Source organism: Pezoporus occidentalis, unplaced genomic scaffold, assembly GCF_034315485.1.
Source record: "Pezoporus occidentalis ecotype Australia unplaced genomic scaffold, CSIRO_AGI_Poc_V1 ctg48, whole genome shotgun sequence".
In the NCBI taxonomy this organism is placed as follows: Eukaryota; Metazoa; Chordata; class Aves; order Psittaciformes; family Psittacidae; genus Pezoporus; species Pezoporus occidentalis.
In genome coordinates, this window is record NW_026915813.1 from 7312567 (window position 1) to 7332964 (window position 20398).

The window sequence follows — 20398 nt, forward strand, 5'->3', positions numbered from 1 at the left end:
ATTGATGGGTGTTACTAATCAACCACTCTATTAAATGACAAACACCCATTTCATTAAACATAGTATTGTTTTTTGTTGTTTTAGTTTTGAATTTATTTGTAATTATTCCAGTATTTCCTGAACATTTTCTCTGGTATTTTAAAGTTATTATAATATCCCAAACAGCTGGGATGTCAGCCAAGACAGGTGCCTATATAGTAATGGTAATGTGCAGAAAAAGGAATGGATGCTTTTTGGAAAGGCTAGTGAGCTTAAGTTGCTCTTTCGCTTATCTTCAGGTAAGACAGCAAGATGCAGACTAGTCTAAGCTGCCCAGATTTCTGGTTAACAACTGATCTTTCCTACAGAAATTACTTCCTATAGAACAAAAATCAAGGGCAAACCAAGGCAGACCAAATTTTGTAGCCTATGTCTGCCTTTCTAAGGTGCCCTTTACATCTGAGATATAATCCTGCTTTCTATATGCATATGAGACTCACTTCAATGAAGTCTTTACGTTTTAGAGCATTTTCTTTTGTCATCAAGTAGCATTTGGTCTGAACAATTTTGAGCTTTGAGAAACCTTTATGTATCAAAAGAAATAACTATAATTATTTATAATTATTATAATGGTCTGATGTGCTGCAAAGCACAGGCTGTGTAATTGTGTTCAGCAATTTCTTTACTGAATTAAATAGCCTGTAATGGAGTTTAAGTCTTTCTGTAAATAAGATGTCAGATTGTTGTTCTGGGCTTAGTCTTAATGCGGAAGAGATCTTTTTGGATTCCTGGCACCTTCTATTAGATCTACATTAGAGAAATTATTGGATATGTATTCAGCTGCAGCTGTGTTGAATGACTGATATTACCAGCATTTTTATTTACTGTATTATTTATTTATCATAGATGAGTTGCTATTTGAGATTGGCTTCTCCCTGTACTAATTTTTAATCTACAGTTTGTACACTGATTGTACTGTGGGGTCAGGGGTTCATTGCTGGTGTTCTGATGAGTTACAGCTTGGTTATTCCTGTACCTTGAGGAAGCAACATTACAGTAAGCAGAAAGATTAACTTTTATTTATGTTGTCAAATATAAACTGAGATTGTGCACTTGTCAACATCTGCTGGGTTTCCAGACTTGCTAAACTGGGTTGCATAAAGTCTTCCATGAAGTGTTCAGGACCTGGTTAAAAGGAAGAAAAGAAATGGAATGAATGAAGGTCTGGGGGAGACATGGTCAGTGATCAGGAGGGAAGACAAGACTGGGGGGGGTCATTAGGGGGATCATTTCAGTCTAAGAGATTATACTGGGGCTATTGTCTCTCACTGCATCAGTGAATTATCATTCTGAAGTTATCTTCTATGTACCTGTCATGATTTTTTCAGGTTGATTATTCATTCCATGTAAACAAGTAGCTTCATACCTTCCATTAGCATCATGGCCCAGGTCTAAAATATTTTCTAGTTATTCTATAGTCTTCCACAGATGCTGACACATAAAGAGGAACCAAGGATTTAAGTAACGGCATATTAAGTTTTTGTGTTTTTTCCCATTTCCTTCCTAATAATTCTTGTAATTCTATTTGCCTTTCTTATGGCTATTGAGAATTGAACTGATGTTTTCATGGAAGAACCTACTGTAAGTTCAGCAGTCTCTTTCTTGCATAGTAATGTCTAATTTAGAGCCCTACGTTATTCAGGAAAAATTACAATTGTTTTCTGCTTTGCAATGATTTTTATTCTCCCATTTTATCAGAAAGAACTTTCTTCAGTTCTCCAAAGTATTTTTTTCATCTCTTCTCCTTGAATGACTTGGCATCAGTACAAAACTCTTCAACCTCACCCCTCTTCCCATTTCTGGAGCTTTTGAAAGAGACAAACCGCTGTAGCAAAGCTTCCTGTGGGGCTCCATTCATAATTGCCTTTCACTCCTACTTTCCATTCCTACTTTTTATTTCCAATGTCCTAATCATACCATTCTCTGTTTCACTCCAGACCAATGGTCTACTTGTCCATGGTGTTAGAAATCACTCCTGAACTTCTTCTTCCCTAATTCTTCTTGTTCTTTCTGGCAAGCAAATCTATGCCAGCTTTGCTCCCTCAGCCCAGAGAAGTCTTCCAGGATTATCCATGAACATTGATTGCCATGTGTCAAATCATCTTAGGTCTTAAGAAGTCTTAGGTCTTAAGAAGCTCAATCTAGATAAGCAATGAAGAAACAAACCAAGAAGTGATACAGTAGCTCAGTGCTGTGGGTTGTGCTCACAGCATGAGGCAATAAAGTTTCAAGTTAAAGAAACAAAACACGAAGCCTGAAGCATGCATGCAAACCATTGGAAAACTCAGCATGTATTCTACTAAGTTATTAAGACTTTTACCAGCATTGCACCACTAAATCACCAGTTATTCATGGATCACTGGCTCTGTGTTCACAGGATGGTCATGGATGCCAGGAACGTGGCTTCCAAGGATTTGCCTCTGATTGTCAGTATAAGGGGAGAGTGCCTTTTTTACTTGTCTTTTCCAGGGATGGAAGGAAACCAGACCTTTCTGTTACACTTTTTCAGAGGAAGCCCAGAGTCATGTTTGCATTGCAGCTCAGTTTTTCTGGATGTGCAAATTCAGATGATATTTCTCAAGTTTATTGTCCTGAATTACGTGTGAGCAGATGGCTTCATCTGTTGCCATTCATGTCTTCCCAATACAAGCCCGCTGGTGGTGGCAGTGGCAGTGCCAGGCTGTGCATAAAAAAGCCTGCCATGGCTGTGCTACATAGAGAAGGCTGAACTGTCAGAGAGCGGTGGGCTTTTGTGGAGGACTTCATACAATGTTCTTCTCCTTTGGAAGTCCTGGACACAGCTGGCCTTCAGTGGTACCTACCACTGCAAGGTCCCACTAACCCTCTTGCTCTCAGTGGGGTGAGAGTCTGACCATGGCTGCAGTTCAGTACAGCAAACACCATAAAGCCAGTGCATATCTCTCACCTCATACAGTCTCAACTGTGTGTGGGAAGGTGTGAAGGGCCATCTTTCCTGAGAGAGTACCTAGCCCCATCCCAAAGGGTGGGCCCACTACAGTGTTAAGACATACATCCTAAGCACATGCAAGAGGGCTGAAATTGATGAGGCCAACAACTGCAGCCAGAGACTTCATGTATTCAGCAGAAATGCAAAATGGACCTGCCTTAGATGCATCCTGCTTTGTGAAGGCTCTCAGTATAGTCACATACCATGCAGAAAGCAAATGCACTGGAGACCACAGTGGTGGAAGGCAGCATGTGGAGTATAGACTTGAAGAGCTGAGGGGTAAGTACTGAGCCATGATTGACTCCAGAGGGTTCTAATTTCAACCAAAAGCAAGTCTGGGACAAGTGATGGAATGCTATCCTGTGCAAATATTAACTGTGTAGTTACTGTTTAAACCACTCTGGATCATCCTGTTCACATGCTCTGTAAGGTGTAGCTTTCCTTTACAAAATTTGTGCAGACCATGTGTCCAGAGATATTTTTACCCATTTCCCTCCTGTGGGTGCCAGGCTTACAGACTGGCTCGTAATTCTGAGGGTTTAGTTCCCCTGGAATGCTTTTTAAACATTGGCATCACATTGGCCCATTTTTTTCTCTCTGGCAACAGCATAATTTTAAGCAAGAGATTACATATCATGTTTAATAATTTTACTATTTCCTTTAGAAGCTTTGGATGAATACCATCTGGCCCTGGGCTGAGCTGGATTCAACGTCTGCTGGTTAATTTGCAGACTAAATGAGTAAGAGTTTGCTATAAACTCTTGATTCCCCTTTTGGAGTGGATTTCTGCATGAAATATGCAAAGATCAAAGAGTTTTGTTTTTCTCGGCATCTTTTTGGATAGATTTACTCAAATGTACAGCCAATAATCATAACATTTGGACAGTTCTGACTTGCCTTTTTAGCATCATTTCTCTCCACTACCTTTAGCTAATTGTATGATAGGTCACTCTCTGTGCAGATCAGTATCATCTCATTATCTCCCTGCAAGCTTTAAGAAAGAGACAAAAGGATGCTGCTTTAATGAAATGCTTGCTAATCACTGAGGGAATTTTATTATTTAGGAGAAACCAAAGAACCTGGCTGTCTGTCCCACTTGAACTTAGTCATCCATTATCTGAGATGTTGGGAGTTTTAGGCAAGAACTTCCTTTGAGTTGGCTGCTTTACTGGCAACACTAATTTATTAATAAAATTGGCTTTGTTAATTAGGATAGGTACTGTAGTTTACCACTGCAGATAGTTTAGAGAAAAGTATACAGAAGTTCCCTGTATTCAAAGGGGAGCAGGCTCCCCTTTGGTAACAAAAGAATCTGACATTTTATTTCTTTTTTTATTATTTTAGCCTTAATGCTTTTGTCCCCCTATAATGTCAAAAACTGAACACACACTGTCTTTGCAGCCTAAACAGTTGTTGTGCTGTCATTTCATGCTATGCATATAACGCTTTTCTTGTCCAAAACCAAGCCACATCAATTTACAGTTGTCTTGTTCTTTTTCCTGAAGAATAATCATCTGCTCTTTTTTTTTCATTAATTTGACAAAGATCTTTACTTAAATTTAAATAGAAATGCCACTTGTAAAATTATGAATTTGGAAACGCTTATGTTTATCTTGTGTCAAACCTACAAATATTTTTGCTTTATTGCCAGACCTTTTTTGTCCTGGCAGATGAAATAAAGTAAATGAACGAGAAGAAATATATATGGAAAGTCATGATCTATTTCTGTTCACTTGCCAGGGTTATGTTGGCATTAGGCCACTGAGTCAGTGTTGTTACTCACATAGATACAAACTACAAGGAGATCTTGATTAGGCCATCCTCTGGGGAACACACAAAATTCTCAGGAAAACACTGATTTTAAGCCTTTTCAAGGTGATCTGAGCTTCAGTCTTATCAGTGTCCCACAGTAACTACGATTAAGACCAGTGTCTATCATAGTCATCTGAACTCAGTAACAGAAGGATGAAATGTACTTCAGAGCACCTTGACGTATCATCAGTGATTTCTGAAATAGCATTCAGCAACTGTAAAGGGGATCAAAGGCAAGCAAGTTGCTCTTGCTGCTCCTGCAGTGCATTTCCAGTGGTCATGTATGACAGTGCTGTGGCATGTAGCTTAATAAATGCCTGGAAGATGCCACAGATCTGGATATCTCTCAAGGTATCTTTTAAATTATTTTGGGGGTGACTACTTTTCTTTCTGTGGAAATGCCAATTCACAGTATTTTAACTTCTTGGATGTTTGGGATGATTTAACACATGGCCAAAGAGGTCACTTTTTTTGGATTATCTAAACACCATCAGGTGTTGTAACCATTAATGTGCTCATTTGAGCGTATTTTTGCATACTAAACCACCATCAGTCAAAGTCAGAATCCATCACATGTTCTAAGGTACCAGTCCCCTGAGACTGGTTTCTGAGGTACAGTCATGACACAGTTTGTAACAAACAGATAAAAGATATGGGCTGCCACTAGAAACAGCCCCCATAGGTCGAAATGTCAGCAACAGAACAGTGTAACTGTTCAGGATGGTATTCAACTCCTTAATAAAACTCAAAATTGGAACAATAAAATAAACCTCTACCTGTAACAACTGAGAACTGTAGTCTTTTCTGTTTAAGATTCCAGTCAAGCACATAACAAAGAGTCACTACTGTTTTACTTCTAGAGGTTTTCATCATTATGAAATATACTCAGAAGTATACAAAAAAAGCCAGTTATGTTAACTGCAGTCACTGTGAGTTTCAACTTAAAGATGAAAAAAAAGAAACACAGGAAAGTGAAATATTTGACACAGGCCACTCAATGGGCTGGTGGAAGAGTCAGGAAAAGGAAGGCAGTCTCTTCAGACTTGATCCCGTGTTATGTTTATCAGACAGCTCTTCTCTCAGAAGAAGCCCTCCTACACTCGTGACGTTAAGATCAAATAGATTTCCACATTTCCACAGAATTAGATAGAGATGTTAGTTTCACAACACCAACTAAGTCATTAAGTGACTGGCTGAACAATTAATTGGGAGGAAATAGAGAAAGTCAGCTGACGTATTATTGGGTGAATTGGTACCAGCATGTCTGAAGCCAGGGCTTTAATTTAAGAATCCAAAGTTTACGTGTCTTACTATGTATGGAGAGAAGTTACTTTGTGTTTCATGACATCCGAGCTGACATCTACATTTCTGAGGAGTATCAGTTTCTGTAATATATATAAACACCTTTAAGGTAATACTACTGAAATTTGTTCATTGATGTCTGACTTCCCAAGAACTGTATGACCCTTGGCTTAAGAGAACCTGAAGTATGTGAAGCAAGAGCATTGTCTCCATTAGAAAAATACTGAAAATTACACTTACATTCACTTAATCACCAACAGTAGTTCTTGCAAGTTTCAGGTTTTATAGGAATCATAACTTTCTGTGAACAGCAGTGACCTGATTTCACAAATCTGCACGTCTGCACAAGAAATTGAACATAAAATTTGCTTATATTTTGATGAATACTGTATTATTCTGTAGCTAAAGAGGGGCATATACAGCCTCACTTTTTCAAAGTAACTAACTGGCTAAGTGTCTTATCAAGAACTGAGTATGAATTTTAGTCATTTGGGACAATTCAGACCATGAAGTAAGGGCAAAGAATAAGAAAAAAAAGAAGAACAGGAAATAGAGTATTTGCAGGAGGGTATCTAGTTATGAAATAGCTATCAGAGCTATTTCTAAATCTAGAGCTCTATCTAAAAATTTTAGGACATGTTTAGAAGACCTTTTTATTACTATTGGTACAACATAGACAGCTACTATTGTCTACAAACCCCTTCCAGTTATCTCCACAAAGAAAAAATACTCCCTCCTTGAAAGTACTTAACCCAAGTAGGATTTTGATCTAATGAAGAGCAAATCAGTGTGTGACATCTAGAATTTTGTCGGTTTTCCACTGTCATGATTTTGCATGGAAGGGTACTCAGGCAGTGAGATGGTGGGTTGTCCCCAAGTTCTGGGGCTCCTAAAATAAAAGTAAGATTTTAAGCCAGGCTCATGACTATGCATTTTGTTGCACACAATTAAGTATTTTACTGTTTGACTCTTGGTCTTTTACTGTGACAATCTGAAGGCCAGGGTTTTTTTTTGTTTTGGAACTCTGTGGCTGATAGTTTGGACTAACTATTGAACAAGTAAGATGAGGTACAGGGAGACCATCGGGAGTGAAGATAATTTACCCCTGCTGAAGTTCTTTTCTAGGTCTTTATTTCTGGGATGCTTATCTTTATTTGTAAATTAGCCAAATTGTCTTTGCATTTTGGACTTCTTTGATAGTATAATTGCTGTCCAATAACTGAACATTGAAAGCTGTCAGTTATAATTCTTTGAGAAAATGAAAGAGGTGGATCAAGCTCAAATACTGCCTTATTTTGACTATTGTGCTAACCACTCCTGGGAGTATTTGACAGTATTTCCATACAGACTGATTTCACAATATTATTCAGTGAAAATAATAATTTCTAGAGTTTCAGCACAGACTGGCTGTTAAATGGTGGTATTATTGGCCTTACTTGCAGTAGTTTTTGTCTATATAATTCTTAAGAAAACACACTCCAAGGAAGAACTGCTGTAGTTAATTTGGACTATTTGTCTGTGTTTATACAATATTACATTGTGCAGGGAGTTAATGTGACTGAAAGCACGCAAGTTTTAAATTCATTTTCATTGTTTAGTCTTTGCTTATGGTACAAAACTGTTTTAAAGCTGCCATGGAGAAGACACAACTCTCAAAACAAGGGAGAAACAAAAGTCCAAGGACAAATTCTGCTCTGAATTCCCTACACTCCCTTCTTGATAGAGCCAGACTCAGTTAAGAGGCCATGGTATTCCCAGATATACATAGAATCATAGAAGCATACAATGATTTGGATTGGAAGGGGCTTTTAAATCAGAGGAACATATTAGAAGTTGGATCTTTGGGATGTAATCCCTGTATACAGAAAGTTGCACGATACATTGTTCATTTTGCTTTAACAAATATTTGAAAAATTGCAACTCATGTGGATGATTTCTCTCAATAATTTTTGTGTGCCTGATGTCATTGTCTTACATTTGCAATTTCATGCATACTGGTTTGGCCCTTTCTATAATCAACTACACTGGCATTAAGCATGCTCTGTACAGACAAAGCAGTGCAAAACAGTCACAGGTCATAGCAACTGTGGCTACTGTGTCACTTCTTGGATACCTTATTTTTTCCCAGTGTTCTCCTTTTATTCTAGTGCATTCATTTTGCACTCCTGCAATGTGGGGAAAATAAATAAATTGAAGTAGGAGAAGTACTTCTGATGAGACCATGACAAAAGATCAGTAACAATTAGTATTTTGTTTTTAAAAGCTTTGTTTCAAAGTTGCTGGAGCAAGTAAAGGGGTTTTAAATAATTTAAGTGACATGCTAGTGAAATGCTCCCAGATTCTACTCTCACTCATTCTGCTTTTAAACCCAGCAGTATGAGAAGTATAATATTGCTCAAACCATAATCTTACAGTAATCTTATCTCTTTATATTTCATTTACATTTCAGTTAGAAAGCCAGAACTGTCAGCTGCAATTTTATACTTTCTAAAGACAGTTCTCTCCAAAGTCTTCACTTAATTCTCAATGACTGTTCACAAAAGTAGTTATTAGAAGTCAAACAGGAATGCTCCAGCAAAATAAAAAGTAAAGCACTATTTATTTCTTTAGCTGTTAAAGTGAGTCATTTCATACTGGAATATCTTGTTCACAAGACCTTATATAGAGAAAGCTGGAAATTTAAGATTGGATTCTGTGGGAAATAGTCAAATTCTAAAAAAATCAGATTATGATATAATTTTCTAAATACATTTTTAGTTTTAGGAAGGAGTAGGTGGTAGGTCATACACAATATCATCACTCCTAAGAAGATAGGAAACTTGTTTTTCTGGTCTGACATATTACAAAATATCCAAGACCTTCCAGATTTAATGCTGTTTGAGAAGAAACTGGCAGTACAAATTGATATGTCTGTGATGAAACCCATCTTCCTTATCAAGAAGGCAGTAAATTTCATTTCCCTGAATAGTACAGGGGAATGAGAAACAAAACAGGTTCTTTCCTTGGTTACACTTTTCCCATCATGCTGTTCACTACATAGTGACCCATTTAGTTAATAACATGATAAGGACTCCTTTTCCTCTGTACTTTCTTTGATGCATCTTCATGAGCACTTCTTTAGCTATTGCCCTTCCTATCTGTGTGATTTCTCCTTCTTTAAACCAATTTAACCAAAACTGTGAATTTGCAAAGAGCATCTTAAGTCCCGACTGTTCATCCCTTAGCCCATGCAACTGAGCTGTATTCAGTACCTTCAAAAGAGTTCTTATCCAGTGCAAAGGAGTAAATAAATGGTTAGGTCTCAGACTTGTTCCTCTTGGAAAAAGGTATGAAAGCCTGTAGCACCTCACTGCATAAGGAAATTAAAATATATATATACATATTAAATTTAAAAAGTAAAGCATATTAACTCTTGTCACAGTTGAATGCACTAAAAGTTAAAACCACTGCATGGCTATGGGCATTTGGGGGTTTTGGTGTCCTAAACCACTGCATAATGATGCCAAAGCAAAGTGTTTTTCTAAGTGAGCTTTTGATTATAAAATCAATACGCATACATATATTTTCTCCTCAAAATCCCTTACTAAATCTGCTCTATAGGCTATTTTAAGTCTTTGCCCCATTCTTATTGCAAATCTTCACAGTTATAGTTAGGGAAAAAATTAACTACATTTTGAAAATAGATTACTTCAAAGAATCAGTGTCATCTCCCACTGATATTTCCCTTTAGGTCAGTACATGTGTGGGGGACAAGTTTATGTGTCACTTCGTTGATCAAAATCTGTATCATTTTTACCAAAATCAAAATCCTCGTAAGTGAGGGTGAGCCTTTCTGCTGTTGAACACCTCCAGTGAGGTATTTTAATGCTATATTTTAGGTTGATGCTATACATCCTACCCAGAAAAAAATTTACCTTGCTCGCCTCTCTGTGGGTGCAAGCCTGAATGCAGATTCAGACAAAGACCAGGAATTTTTTTGTCCACTGACTACTAGTGTATATCTACATATTCATTTAAGGTGGGAGCACCTTTTATCCCATCTGCTCTGGAAAACAGTGGGTAGGAATGTTGGCTGCAGGGGTCCTTCCTATGAAGAACTAAAGTGATTCATGATAAAAGTCACCAGGATAGGCAGGGAGGTATCCTGCTGAGAGGAGGTTGGATTATTGCAAGTTACTGACAAACTTCAGCTCAGGCATGTGGGCTCCTGGAGCTGGATCAGGGAAAATCTGACTTTAAAATATTCCACACCTTAGCTCTCTAATGAATCGCAGTCATCCTGACATTACATATTCCTCCAATTACATTGCTATATGACTGTTTATTCACAGTAATGACTGATAGCTTCAGCTAGAGCAAATCTGTGCAGTTTTGCTATATTGTTTTACCAGCTTCATAATATGTCTCTTCACTTTCTTTTTTTTGCCATGAATACAAATAATCCCAACCTTTCTTCAGCTCTTTAGCACTATGACCTTTGTGAATGGTTTCTAGTTTTCCTTCCTGGTCTTTCTGGGAACATGCTGCAGTACAGATTGTAAGATTCAATCCTGCATCCTGTTCATTAACAAAGTAATACATTTTTTTAATGTAGTACCTCTGTCCTTTTTTTGATGTAGCAAATCTGTTTTTTCACTAGAAAGATTTCTTTACAGACCTCTGAACAGTGATGCAAAACAAAAAACCTGACTGCATTTGCATATTTAAACTCCTTTGCTTTCAGTGTGGAAAGCTTCAACTGAAATCAAGTCATCTGGGTTTGTTTGTGCTCCCTAGAGCCAGGTACAATATTTCAGTGCCATTTTTCCTTTAAGCAGATGTGTACACTAGTTTGTACTTTTGGGGTTAGTGAGAGCAGGGTAGCTTGCTATTCAATGGCTCTTAATCCAGCCTTCAGAGCTGTGGTTTACATATGTTTTCTCTTCCACCTCACTGTTCCACTCTTTTCAGGTGGTTGCTTTGAAATCTTGTGAATGTTCTTGCTATAAGCTTATTTCCACAGTAAAAACTGATCATTTAGTAGTGATTCTTTTAACAAGCAGCATTAGTGCTCACTGCTTTAGGATTATTTTCTGCAATAATATATTCCTGTATATAAGCAGAGAATTAGTGTAGAAATTAGGGATCAGTTTTATATTTTGGCTTAATCTTTTTTGAACTAATACAGGACAATTGCAAATCTTTTGATAGACAATTCTTTAGGCCCCTGCCATGGCCTGAGATCAATTAGAGGAGACTCTATTCCGTAGTTGGTGAAGATATTCATTCAGCGCTCAGTGCTCTCTTCCAATGGCATAAAGCATTTATCTGTACAAGGAAAGAAAAGTGTCGTCAGCACCATCAGTGGAGAAAAAACTGTGAGAAACTCATAAGGTTCTGCTTGCTATGTTCAGTTCATTCAGCATTTCCGTTGTCTGGTGGGACATTACCTAAGATCAAGAAATGAAGCAATGTGAAACTCCTAAAATTAGACTGATAATCCTTAATGTTGTTGATAGTCAAAGTCTAGCTCTCAAGTTCAGCCACATGTTAGATAAAATATATAACTTCTCATGAACAGTAGTCTGCAATAAGAGAGGTTTTCTGCCCTGAAGAGTGAATATACATCATCTAGGCTTCCTGTATCAGTGGCATTTGGGAAAAATATCTCGTTACAGGAACTGATTATTTTAAATAAAGTATTGAAACTTGTCAAAATACACACTGTCACTATTTGGGCAGTAATTTGTATAAAGCTTGAAACTGATGAGGGTGAGTCACTGATATAAATCTCTTTTCTGTCACACCTCTGTGTTATCAGCTCCAAACAATTCTTCTGACTGCACAAGGAAACAAGTGTATGTTATAAAGGTGAGCTTGCAGGATTGGCCCATAACTGAGATTAAAGTTTAATATCCACTAGTCTAATATAGAGAGTGGGCACACTGAGCAAAGGAATGAATATGATGTTCACTGAAAGAACCTGCTTGGATGAAAAATCGAAGGAGTAGCTTTTTGAACCTGACAATTTAGTTCACAGGTAATATTCTGCTAATGGCTTGAGACTGAGGATCAGGAATATGGATATTTAAACCTTCATGAGTTAAAATGGCCCTAAGTGGAGAAAGAAATGAAGGTCTGGGCAGGAGTAGCTTTTTAGATGAAAAATGTCCAAAATAACAACAACAAAAAAATCAGTTTACCTAAGGGGTGATAAAAATCCCCCACTCACCTGTTTGAAGTAGAGAAGTAGAGCAAATGGGGGGGGGGGGGGGGGGGGGGTGTGTGTGGGGTGTATTTGTGTTTGGTTTTTGTTACTTTCCTTTAATGCCTTACACTCTTGTGATGGCACTTGACTGATCTGGCTGGGGCACAGCCATCCTTACACATGACCCAGTCTACCACTAGGGACTGCACAAAATGTCATTCTCCTGGCAGCGTCTCATGTAGCAAAAAAGGGGGACAACTTAGAGATCTGCACAATATTTATGATACTTTATCAGGGTGACTGAAATGTGTAGCTCCCCTGGACAGCTTAACTCCCTGCTACTCAGGGTGTCAAGAAACGGTAAGTGCCTTATGTACTGTAATAAGTGACAATGCTTGCATGCTTAGTCGTATTCTGCACTATCCCTCCTTCCCTTACCCTGCCAGCACTGACTGCATGACTGTATCCACCTTCAGCACAGGTTAAGGGGCAGTGTCCCCCTCCAGTCCCTCCCCACCCCTGTTCCCCCAGCAGAAAAAGCAGGCCTGAGAGGAGACTTCATAACTTAGCATTTCTACCAGCAAGAGAATGAAAGATGAAGGTGGGATCAGGGCAGCACGAATGTTGCAAATTGCTACGGGGAAGACTGTTGTCTTGGGAGCAGGTGACTGAAAGTGCTGGGATTTTGTTGACTGCTGGGAGTCTGGAATTGGGACTGCTGGGATTTTATTGACACTGCTGGGATTTTGTTGACTTCCTTCACCATTATTCTGTCTTAAAAGGCAACTGCCTCCTTTGGTGACTGCAGACAGCCCTGGTTTTAATTAGGTCAACTAACATGGGAAAAAAGCCAACTTCCAGGCATGCAGTGCATCCTTTGATTGTTTTGCCTTTTTACTGACTGCATTTACACTCCAGGAAATAAACTGGTCTTCAGAATCACCTGAAAGGGTTAAAATGCATTTTGTCTCATGTGACTTCAATATGACAGTATGATGCATCTGTTGCTTAGTATCCTCTCCTCAATCGAAAATCCACCAAGGAAAGATGGAGAGAATATGGGTGAAATATTTCAAATACTGATTATGCAGTTTTTACCATCTCTTGCCAAACTCTTGATGCTTTCCAAACCTGAAGTGGCAGATAAATAATTGGGATACTAGTATCAGGTACAACTAACTGCAGTAACTTGACACAAAATACAGTAAGGAAAGGTATAACACTGTAGAGCACTGCAGCTGTAAATGGAGGAGGAATACAGTGGTGAAGAGAATTAGTGTTCAGGAGTGCAAGACTGAGAAAAGAGAGGGAAAGACCACAAAAATAAACAACCCAAACCAGAAAAACAATGACACCTACACCAGAACCTCTGATCAAACCTGCAGGCTCCTCTGGTATGTGGTACTGGACATCATAAAACCAGCCTATGCAGTTGCTTACTTGCAATTTAAAAGTAAATCACGATGAAAAAGCAGTAATTGTCAAACACTTATCACATGAACCAAGTTAAACTAGTCATGTGATACCAGGGTGACAGACTAAAGAGATGGTTGGGATTTCTGCCAATGCCTGTTATTTAAGTAATATTTTTTACCAATGACCCTGCATTTCTCAAGCTGCTATGCAGTAAGCTCCTTGTAAGGAAGCAAAAAAGAAGCATGAGATTTCTTAACTGGATATGGTAAGGATACACAAGAAGCTGTTAACAGGCCTTAGTAAGATTCTGTGAAGATTATTTCTTTATATTGCCTTCCTTTTTATCTTTGATTGGCATTTACAAGAAGTAAATTTTCCTACCCATACTGGAGACATAACCAGCAAAAGAGAAACCCAGTGCATAGGAGAAAGGAAACCAGACTAGAAATAGCCTAGAAAAACAGGGAATGAAAAGTGACAGACATGCACATGTAGAGGGTAACAAACAAAGGCAAACTTGCAGCAGAGGTAGTCAGCTGGAGGAAATTACCCATCTGCAGCTGACATTAGCTTTTTCTGCTGTTTTGTTGACCTATAGAGATAAAGGTGGCTTTTGCAGACCTGCAAATTCTTACGCATTGCAAATGAAACTCACCTGGATGTATTGTTGCCCCGTATTCCCCAGGAGTAAGAGAACACACACTTCTATCCAGCAAGGTGCTGTGGCTTCCATCCCACTCCACAACCTGCCATCTGGCTGAACGTGGTGCCTGCAGATCACAGCATGGAAAGCAGCCAGACATCATGTTGTGTTACCAGCAGGAATGTACCCAACTTGTGAGTCCCTACATATCAAGCAACACACTTGCCAAATGCAATATAAGTTTGCTATCCCTATGGCAGTCCACAGGTTCTCTCAAAAACTAGAAAAGAAAATGCTGCTGAGCACTGTACCAGGCAAAGGGGTAGGACTTATTCTCACACTTGCAGCAGCAATGTAAAACTCTGGACTTAGAGGCATTTTGCTGTGGAGCTTAGTGGCATGATCTTTTCTTCTGCATGTGCTTGTCTTAGCAGATAAAGTTCCTGCACAAAGAAATTATTCTCCTCAATAAAAGAAAAACAAGGAGAGGTACTGCCTCAGTGTGAACTCTTTGCAGAATTTTATTATGAACTAGCACACAAAGCTATTACACTTTGTATGCTTGTCCAGTTGGGAATGTGGGCGAATTAACTCCCTATACACATAAAATAAAAATAAATAAAATAAAATAAAGCGTGCTCACTGTTGTCCCCAACTTCATATATGCATGTAAGACCAGAACTGACAGAAAACTTGGTGTAAATTAGAACAGATATTCAAGGCATTGGTATCTGGACATTTGATTTCCATGCTCTCCATGAATTAAAAAGTGAGTTCTCCTCAGTGTTTTGATTTAGCCTAAGTGACTTTTCCAGGTTTCTTTACTGTTTGTTAAATATCTCTAATATTCTACTACTATTCTTCTTTAAACTTAATTTTGTCCAGAAATGCTCACAGATCAGTCGAAAAAGGCTGCAGACAGATGAGTTCCAGTGTGGTTTTATACCTATTATACCTAGTTGTTTTTTTCTAGCAAGGTAACTGACGACATCTGTCTTCATTTCCTCACATCTGCATCACTCACAGCAGTGAAAAAGTTGCAACCTGATGTTTCAGAATCTTGACACATTCCTTGTTTTACAGAGGTATTGACATCCTCAGAACTGAAAATGAGTATTAATGCTTAGCTTTGGAGGTCAGAGCTCAGCTTTTCCATGTTACCTCCTTGAACTCTCTTACCTTATTTATTATTTATTCTGGGATCTTCAAAATTAGTACTTTGGCTTAGTAAATTAGTTTATTAAGTGAGAATCTCATTACATGGTCCTGTTACTGATGCACATAGGAATAGATTTTCCCATAAAGGCTAAGTGGATTAAAGTCCCTTGCATTTACATCACCCGGTGAGGGGTACATAGTGCCATGCAGCTGCTTTGCTTAAATGAGGGCTGTGCTGGTTCCTGTTACTGCGCATGAATTAATGCTTCTTTATGCTGAGCAGAGAGGGCTAAAATAGTCAACAGCGCAATAAAACTTCACCTGAATTCCTCAAGGAGCACACAGAAACGAGCCTCACGGCTGAATTTGCTGTTCACACCAGCTGGATGTGATACCTCAGGTCCTAAAAAGCAGCTTTTTAACTGTATCTCAAGCTTTAATTATGTGAATATGACTTCTGCTACCTCATAGCGTGCAAAGTCACTTAAAATGCAGCTAAAGATGTTTTCTAAGCTAACCTTTCTGACTGCACTGCAACGGGTTTAAAGCACTTTCACTGCCAGCTCTCTCTGAGCAGCCGTGCAAGAAGATGCTGCATTGTAAGCTACTTATAACAACAGCTCGGCTAGGTGCAATAGCTGACTGCAAGAGAAAATTTGGTCCTTTACAAGGCAAAGCCAGACATTAATTAAGGCTTGCTGAGCTGCGAGGTGGCCACGAGGGTTTGGGCATACACGGCAGGCGACGCTGCCCCGCTCGGGTCATGATCAGATGCGGGAACCTTTCTGTGCGGCATCAGTTTCCAGCCGGACGCATCCAAAGGACCAACCCCGGGTCCCGCAGTTGCCTGGTAACGCCGGTTACCGAGGCGCGGTGCCTCGGCGAAAGCGGTCCGGTGCAGCAGCCCTCCAGTGGCCAGGGGCTTCGTGTCGCGATGCTGGATCCGGACAGCGGGATTTCTCTCACCATAGCGCGGATCGTGCAGCGGCTGAAGGGCTCCAGCCTCCACTCCCAGCTGGAGCGACAAGCCCGGGTGAGCCCAGACCTGGCGCCGTGCCCCCCAGGCCCACCTCCCTTGCCCGTTTCCCCTTCCCGGTCTTTTGTTCCCGGCCGTCGCCCCAGCCCTGCCCAGCCCAGCCCGGCCTAGCCCATGCGGCCTCCGCTGGGGGGGCCAGAGGCCTTGTTTCCCCTTCCTTCCCCTTTCCTCCCCTCCTCGACGGGGCCGGAGAGGGGTCTGGTTGGTTTCTACAACTGTATTGTTAGTTTCTCCCCTTGGGACTGAAGGGTTTCACAATGAATATGAAGACTGTCCTTTTGAAATCTCCCTGCTTCATGTAGTTCCGAAAATGAATCTGTCTTTTAAGCACTAATTTGGGAAGCTTTAAATACAGGCCCACCCCTCCAGAGTGACCCTGAGAAAATGAGGGTTTGGTGAAAGGAAATTAAAATAGATGGAAGTGCATATTAAAGTTCGTTTTTGTAGCTGGGAAGGCAGTTGCTTTTTAAAATTTAATAATTTCTCTGCACTTGAAACCAGATTTTTGTGTGTCAGCTGAGCTTCATTTAGGATGTTTCAGATGAAAATTGTGTCAGTCGTTGGAACCATAATAACAGTAGTGGTGCTGAAATGTTGGTGCTATTGGGTGCTACTGAAATGTTTTGGGTTGAGTCTTATGAAATTCGGGGGGGTTGGGGGTGTTTGCGGTTTTGGGTTTGGTTTTTTATTTGTTTTTAATTGCCAATTTCGTGTCTAGCTGCTTTTCTAAATGTACCTCTGCTTTGCTCGTGTTGACTGCGCTCTGGATGTATGAGTAAGCAAATGTGCCTAACTTGAAGCGGGCTGGAATTGTAAGAGTGTAGATGTTGGGTTCTCCTAAGTGTTGGGCAATTCATCAGCCCACGTAGCCTGACATGAGGTGTGGAAAGTCAAGTTCAAGGCCTTGCCCTCAAGAAGGGTTCAACTCTGTTACTGGTTATAATAAAACCTTTATGTTCTCACCTCCGCATTCATTCTTTTGTCTCTCTCTCCCTTGAGGCCTGATTTCACAGTCATTTCATACTTTGCGTGTTTGTTTTGAAACAGGAACATCTAGGAAGCTAGATGTTATCAGGACTTAGCGGGGTGTTTAAACTCTGCTGGCGGATGGCCGTTTTGTACAGCCTTTTCATACAGACAGACACTCTGAGGGCCTTAGCAGTGCCCTTCCATGGTGGTGTTTGATATCTGGAAGAGCAGTTAAATCCCTAAATCCTCCCTGACTCTGTAGCATTTCGATTTATTCAATACAAGCAGAAACTCTGCATAATCAAAGCATAAAGGTAACCTATAAAATAAATAAAACATGATCTAATCACCACAGCCAAATTTGTCATGATAGCTTTGCAGAGCACTGTTTTACAAATAACCCCCCATGTATGTATGGAGGTCAGAAGATTAATCTAATCACACAAGGTGTTAAAGTGAGAGAAAATAATCAGGGCAACAAATACTCGGGTTGACTCTTAGAGTAGGTGTTTGCAGAGTTTGTAATAGAAGATTAATAGAAGATCTATAGTTCAGTGTAGTGATCTGAAAGACTCGAAAAAATATAGCTACATCAACAGAAGGATTTCTCAGTGTAGAGAGTTGTACACCCTGTTTGTCAGGAATCTTTATGTTCTCCTTGATCTTGAAATTTTTTTATTGACCTTCCACGCATTTATGTTCTTTCATGCACAGTATAGATTTGTTTTATTTGTAATGCTTGTATAGTCATATTATTGCTATACTACGCAGTTGCAAAGACCCAGTCAGTGAGTCCCTGATCTTTATCACTTAGCAGCAGAATTCTGAATTGCTTCTCTCTGTGTTAAAGTTTGATTTCCCTTCCATTACATGGTGTATTTCCTAAGTTGCATTACCAAATAGGAAAACTTTGCTGTGGCTGTGCATCACACCTGAACTCAAGTTTATTGATAGGAGGTGATGTTTATTTTTCCTTCTCCTGGTTAACAGTCAGTTTCTGAACAATGCTTCCTCTGCACTGGTTGCAGTATTGTTATACAGGTGGTCCCTTTTTAGGTGATTTTAAACTGTTTTGGGGGATGCATATAGTATTATGAGAAATCTCTTGAGGCAGTGCCTTAGAATAAAACCTACATTTTTTGGGTATTTATACTACAGTTGTATTTTACCTTTACAAAGATTCCTCTTCATCTTGTCAGTATAGAAAATGACCTTGTTGATGCTGTTTCATCAAAACTATTTACTGTCTCTGAAAACAAGAGAGTCGGAATGGATCATAAGGTCCATTATATTACCTGTGATTTTTGAGAGTTCCTGTAGTCTCACAAACAGTATTTTAAATATTAACAAAAACTGTTTTGTAAAGTCATCTCTTTTAATGTCTAGGAAGGAGAGGTGAAAACGAGCAGTTTCTTTCACAAGTTAATAGAATTTTGGGGAAGACACAATATCCTGGCATTATTTGTGAGAGATGATAGAGTAGCCCTGTGGTTATGAACTGATCACACCAGTGCTGTGCTTATGAACTAATCACACCAGTGCTGTGCTTGGCTGTCACTGAGAGCCTGAGCAAGTGTCAAGGACTGTGATACACAATCTCTTTGAAATAAAGTTTGTCATGGCACCAAATGATTTGCTGCTACAGCTTTAGCTCTGGGGTTACCAAGATAATCACATTTTGTCCTGAGAACTGAGGTAGAGGTAGGGTTATGTGCTTGTTAGCAACAATTTGGAAAATCAATGTAAGGTTGATTTTGTGGGTTGAGTTCTGGTATACTGGTGACATGCCTGCAGTTAATGCAAAGAGGTGAATGCCGGAAGGAGTGTTGCTGAGCCTGTCATTTGCTTTGGAATTTCTTTTGAGCGTATTTTGTAGTGTGTTGGAAAGGAAATAGTAACAGTTACAAAGAGCCAAAATATTAGATACTAGGTTTTCAACAGGTAGAATTGCTGCTGGGGTTACTGGGGTACACAAGACTTCAGCTGAATGAAGCAGAGGAGCTTGCTTTGGGAGTGCTAGGAGCACTGCAGCTGGGGTATTGGCTGACTGTGTGCTTCTAAAGGGAGTACAGGTACACATCTTAGAATTTATGTGGAGTGAACAGTTTCCAAGATATCTGAAGGTGTTATTTGCATGACATTTTTCTCCAACAGTTAAAAAAATAAATTTGTACTGATCACTACTTAAGTAGAAGATCAAATTAAGGAGGTGAATGTTTCTGTGAAATGTAGCATTTATTTAATAAAACTTAGCAAATAAACATAGGCTCATGAGTCATCCTGGATAATTAATGATTCCTTTTCATGCATTGTATTTAACAAAGGGCTTATTGATAGAGCTTGCACTTTAGTTTAAATGTTCAGCAGTAACATTTGCAGTACAGTGAGTTTTAAATTGAATGGAGTTGTGTATACATTGGACAAATTATGGAATTCAGAAGCAGTGCAAGCTTGATTCACAGATTTTTTTTTTTAGTAATGTACATTGTATGTTTTACCTTTTGTGTATTTTATTTGCAGCACTAATATTATATTCAAATAAAACCTAGAAAAACTATTAAAACATCAACATTATATTATTAAAAATTTATCTTGTGCATCTTTCAGAAGAACATGACATTTGAAGCTGTTTATTCTTGTATAAGGCTAATTGAAGCTCTCTGTTACAAGTGCTAGGTTATTTTTACTTGCATAATGAAGTTCACAATACTTTTTCACATAGTGTAATTAGTGCAGAAATGTAGAAGGGTTGGAAAATTGTCAATGTAATCAGGGTTTTACCCTTCCTGAGATTTGTTTTAGTTATGCTCAGAATAATTCCTCCTTCTATTACAGAAAGGTATAAACCAAAACCATTCCCTTAAAATT

The 20398-nt window shown here is 39.1% G+C and overlaps 1 protein-coding gene across 3 annotated transcripts in view; it reads left to right on the forward strand.

Annotated features, from left to right (window-relative positions):
* Positions 1–16382: 16382 nt before the first annotated feature.
* Positions 16383–20398, forward strand: part of TBC1D19 (TBC1 domain family member 19) — a 50122-nt gene continuing 46106 nt past the window's right edge. For 2 of the 3 annotated variants that reach the window (XM_062636539.1, XM_062636541.1), the window contains exon 1: positions 16423–16558. Coding sequence is in view for 1 of the 3 variants with exons in the window: in XM_062636538.1 (XP_062492522.1) it covers positions 16460–16558 (99 nt within the window). In the remaining 2 variants the exon portion in view is untranslated. Of the gene's footprint in view, positions 16559–20398 lie in introns of all 3 variants that reach the window. The other variant, XM_062636538.1, reaches the window with a different exon arrangement.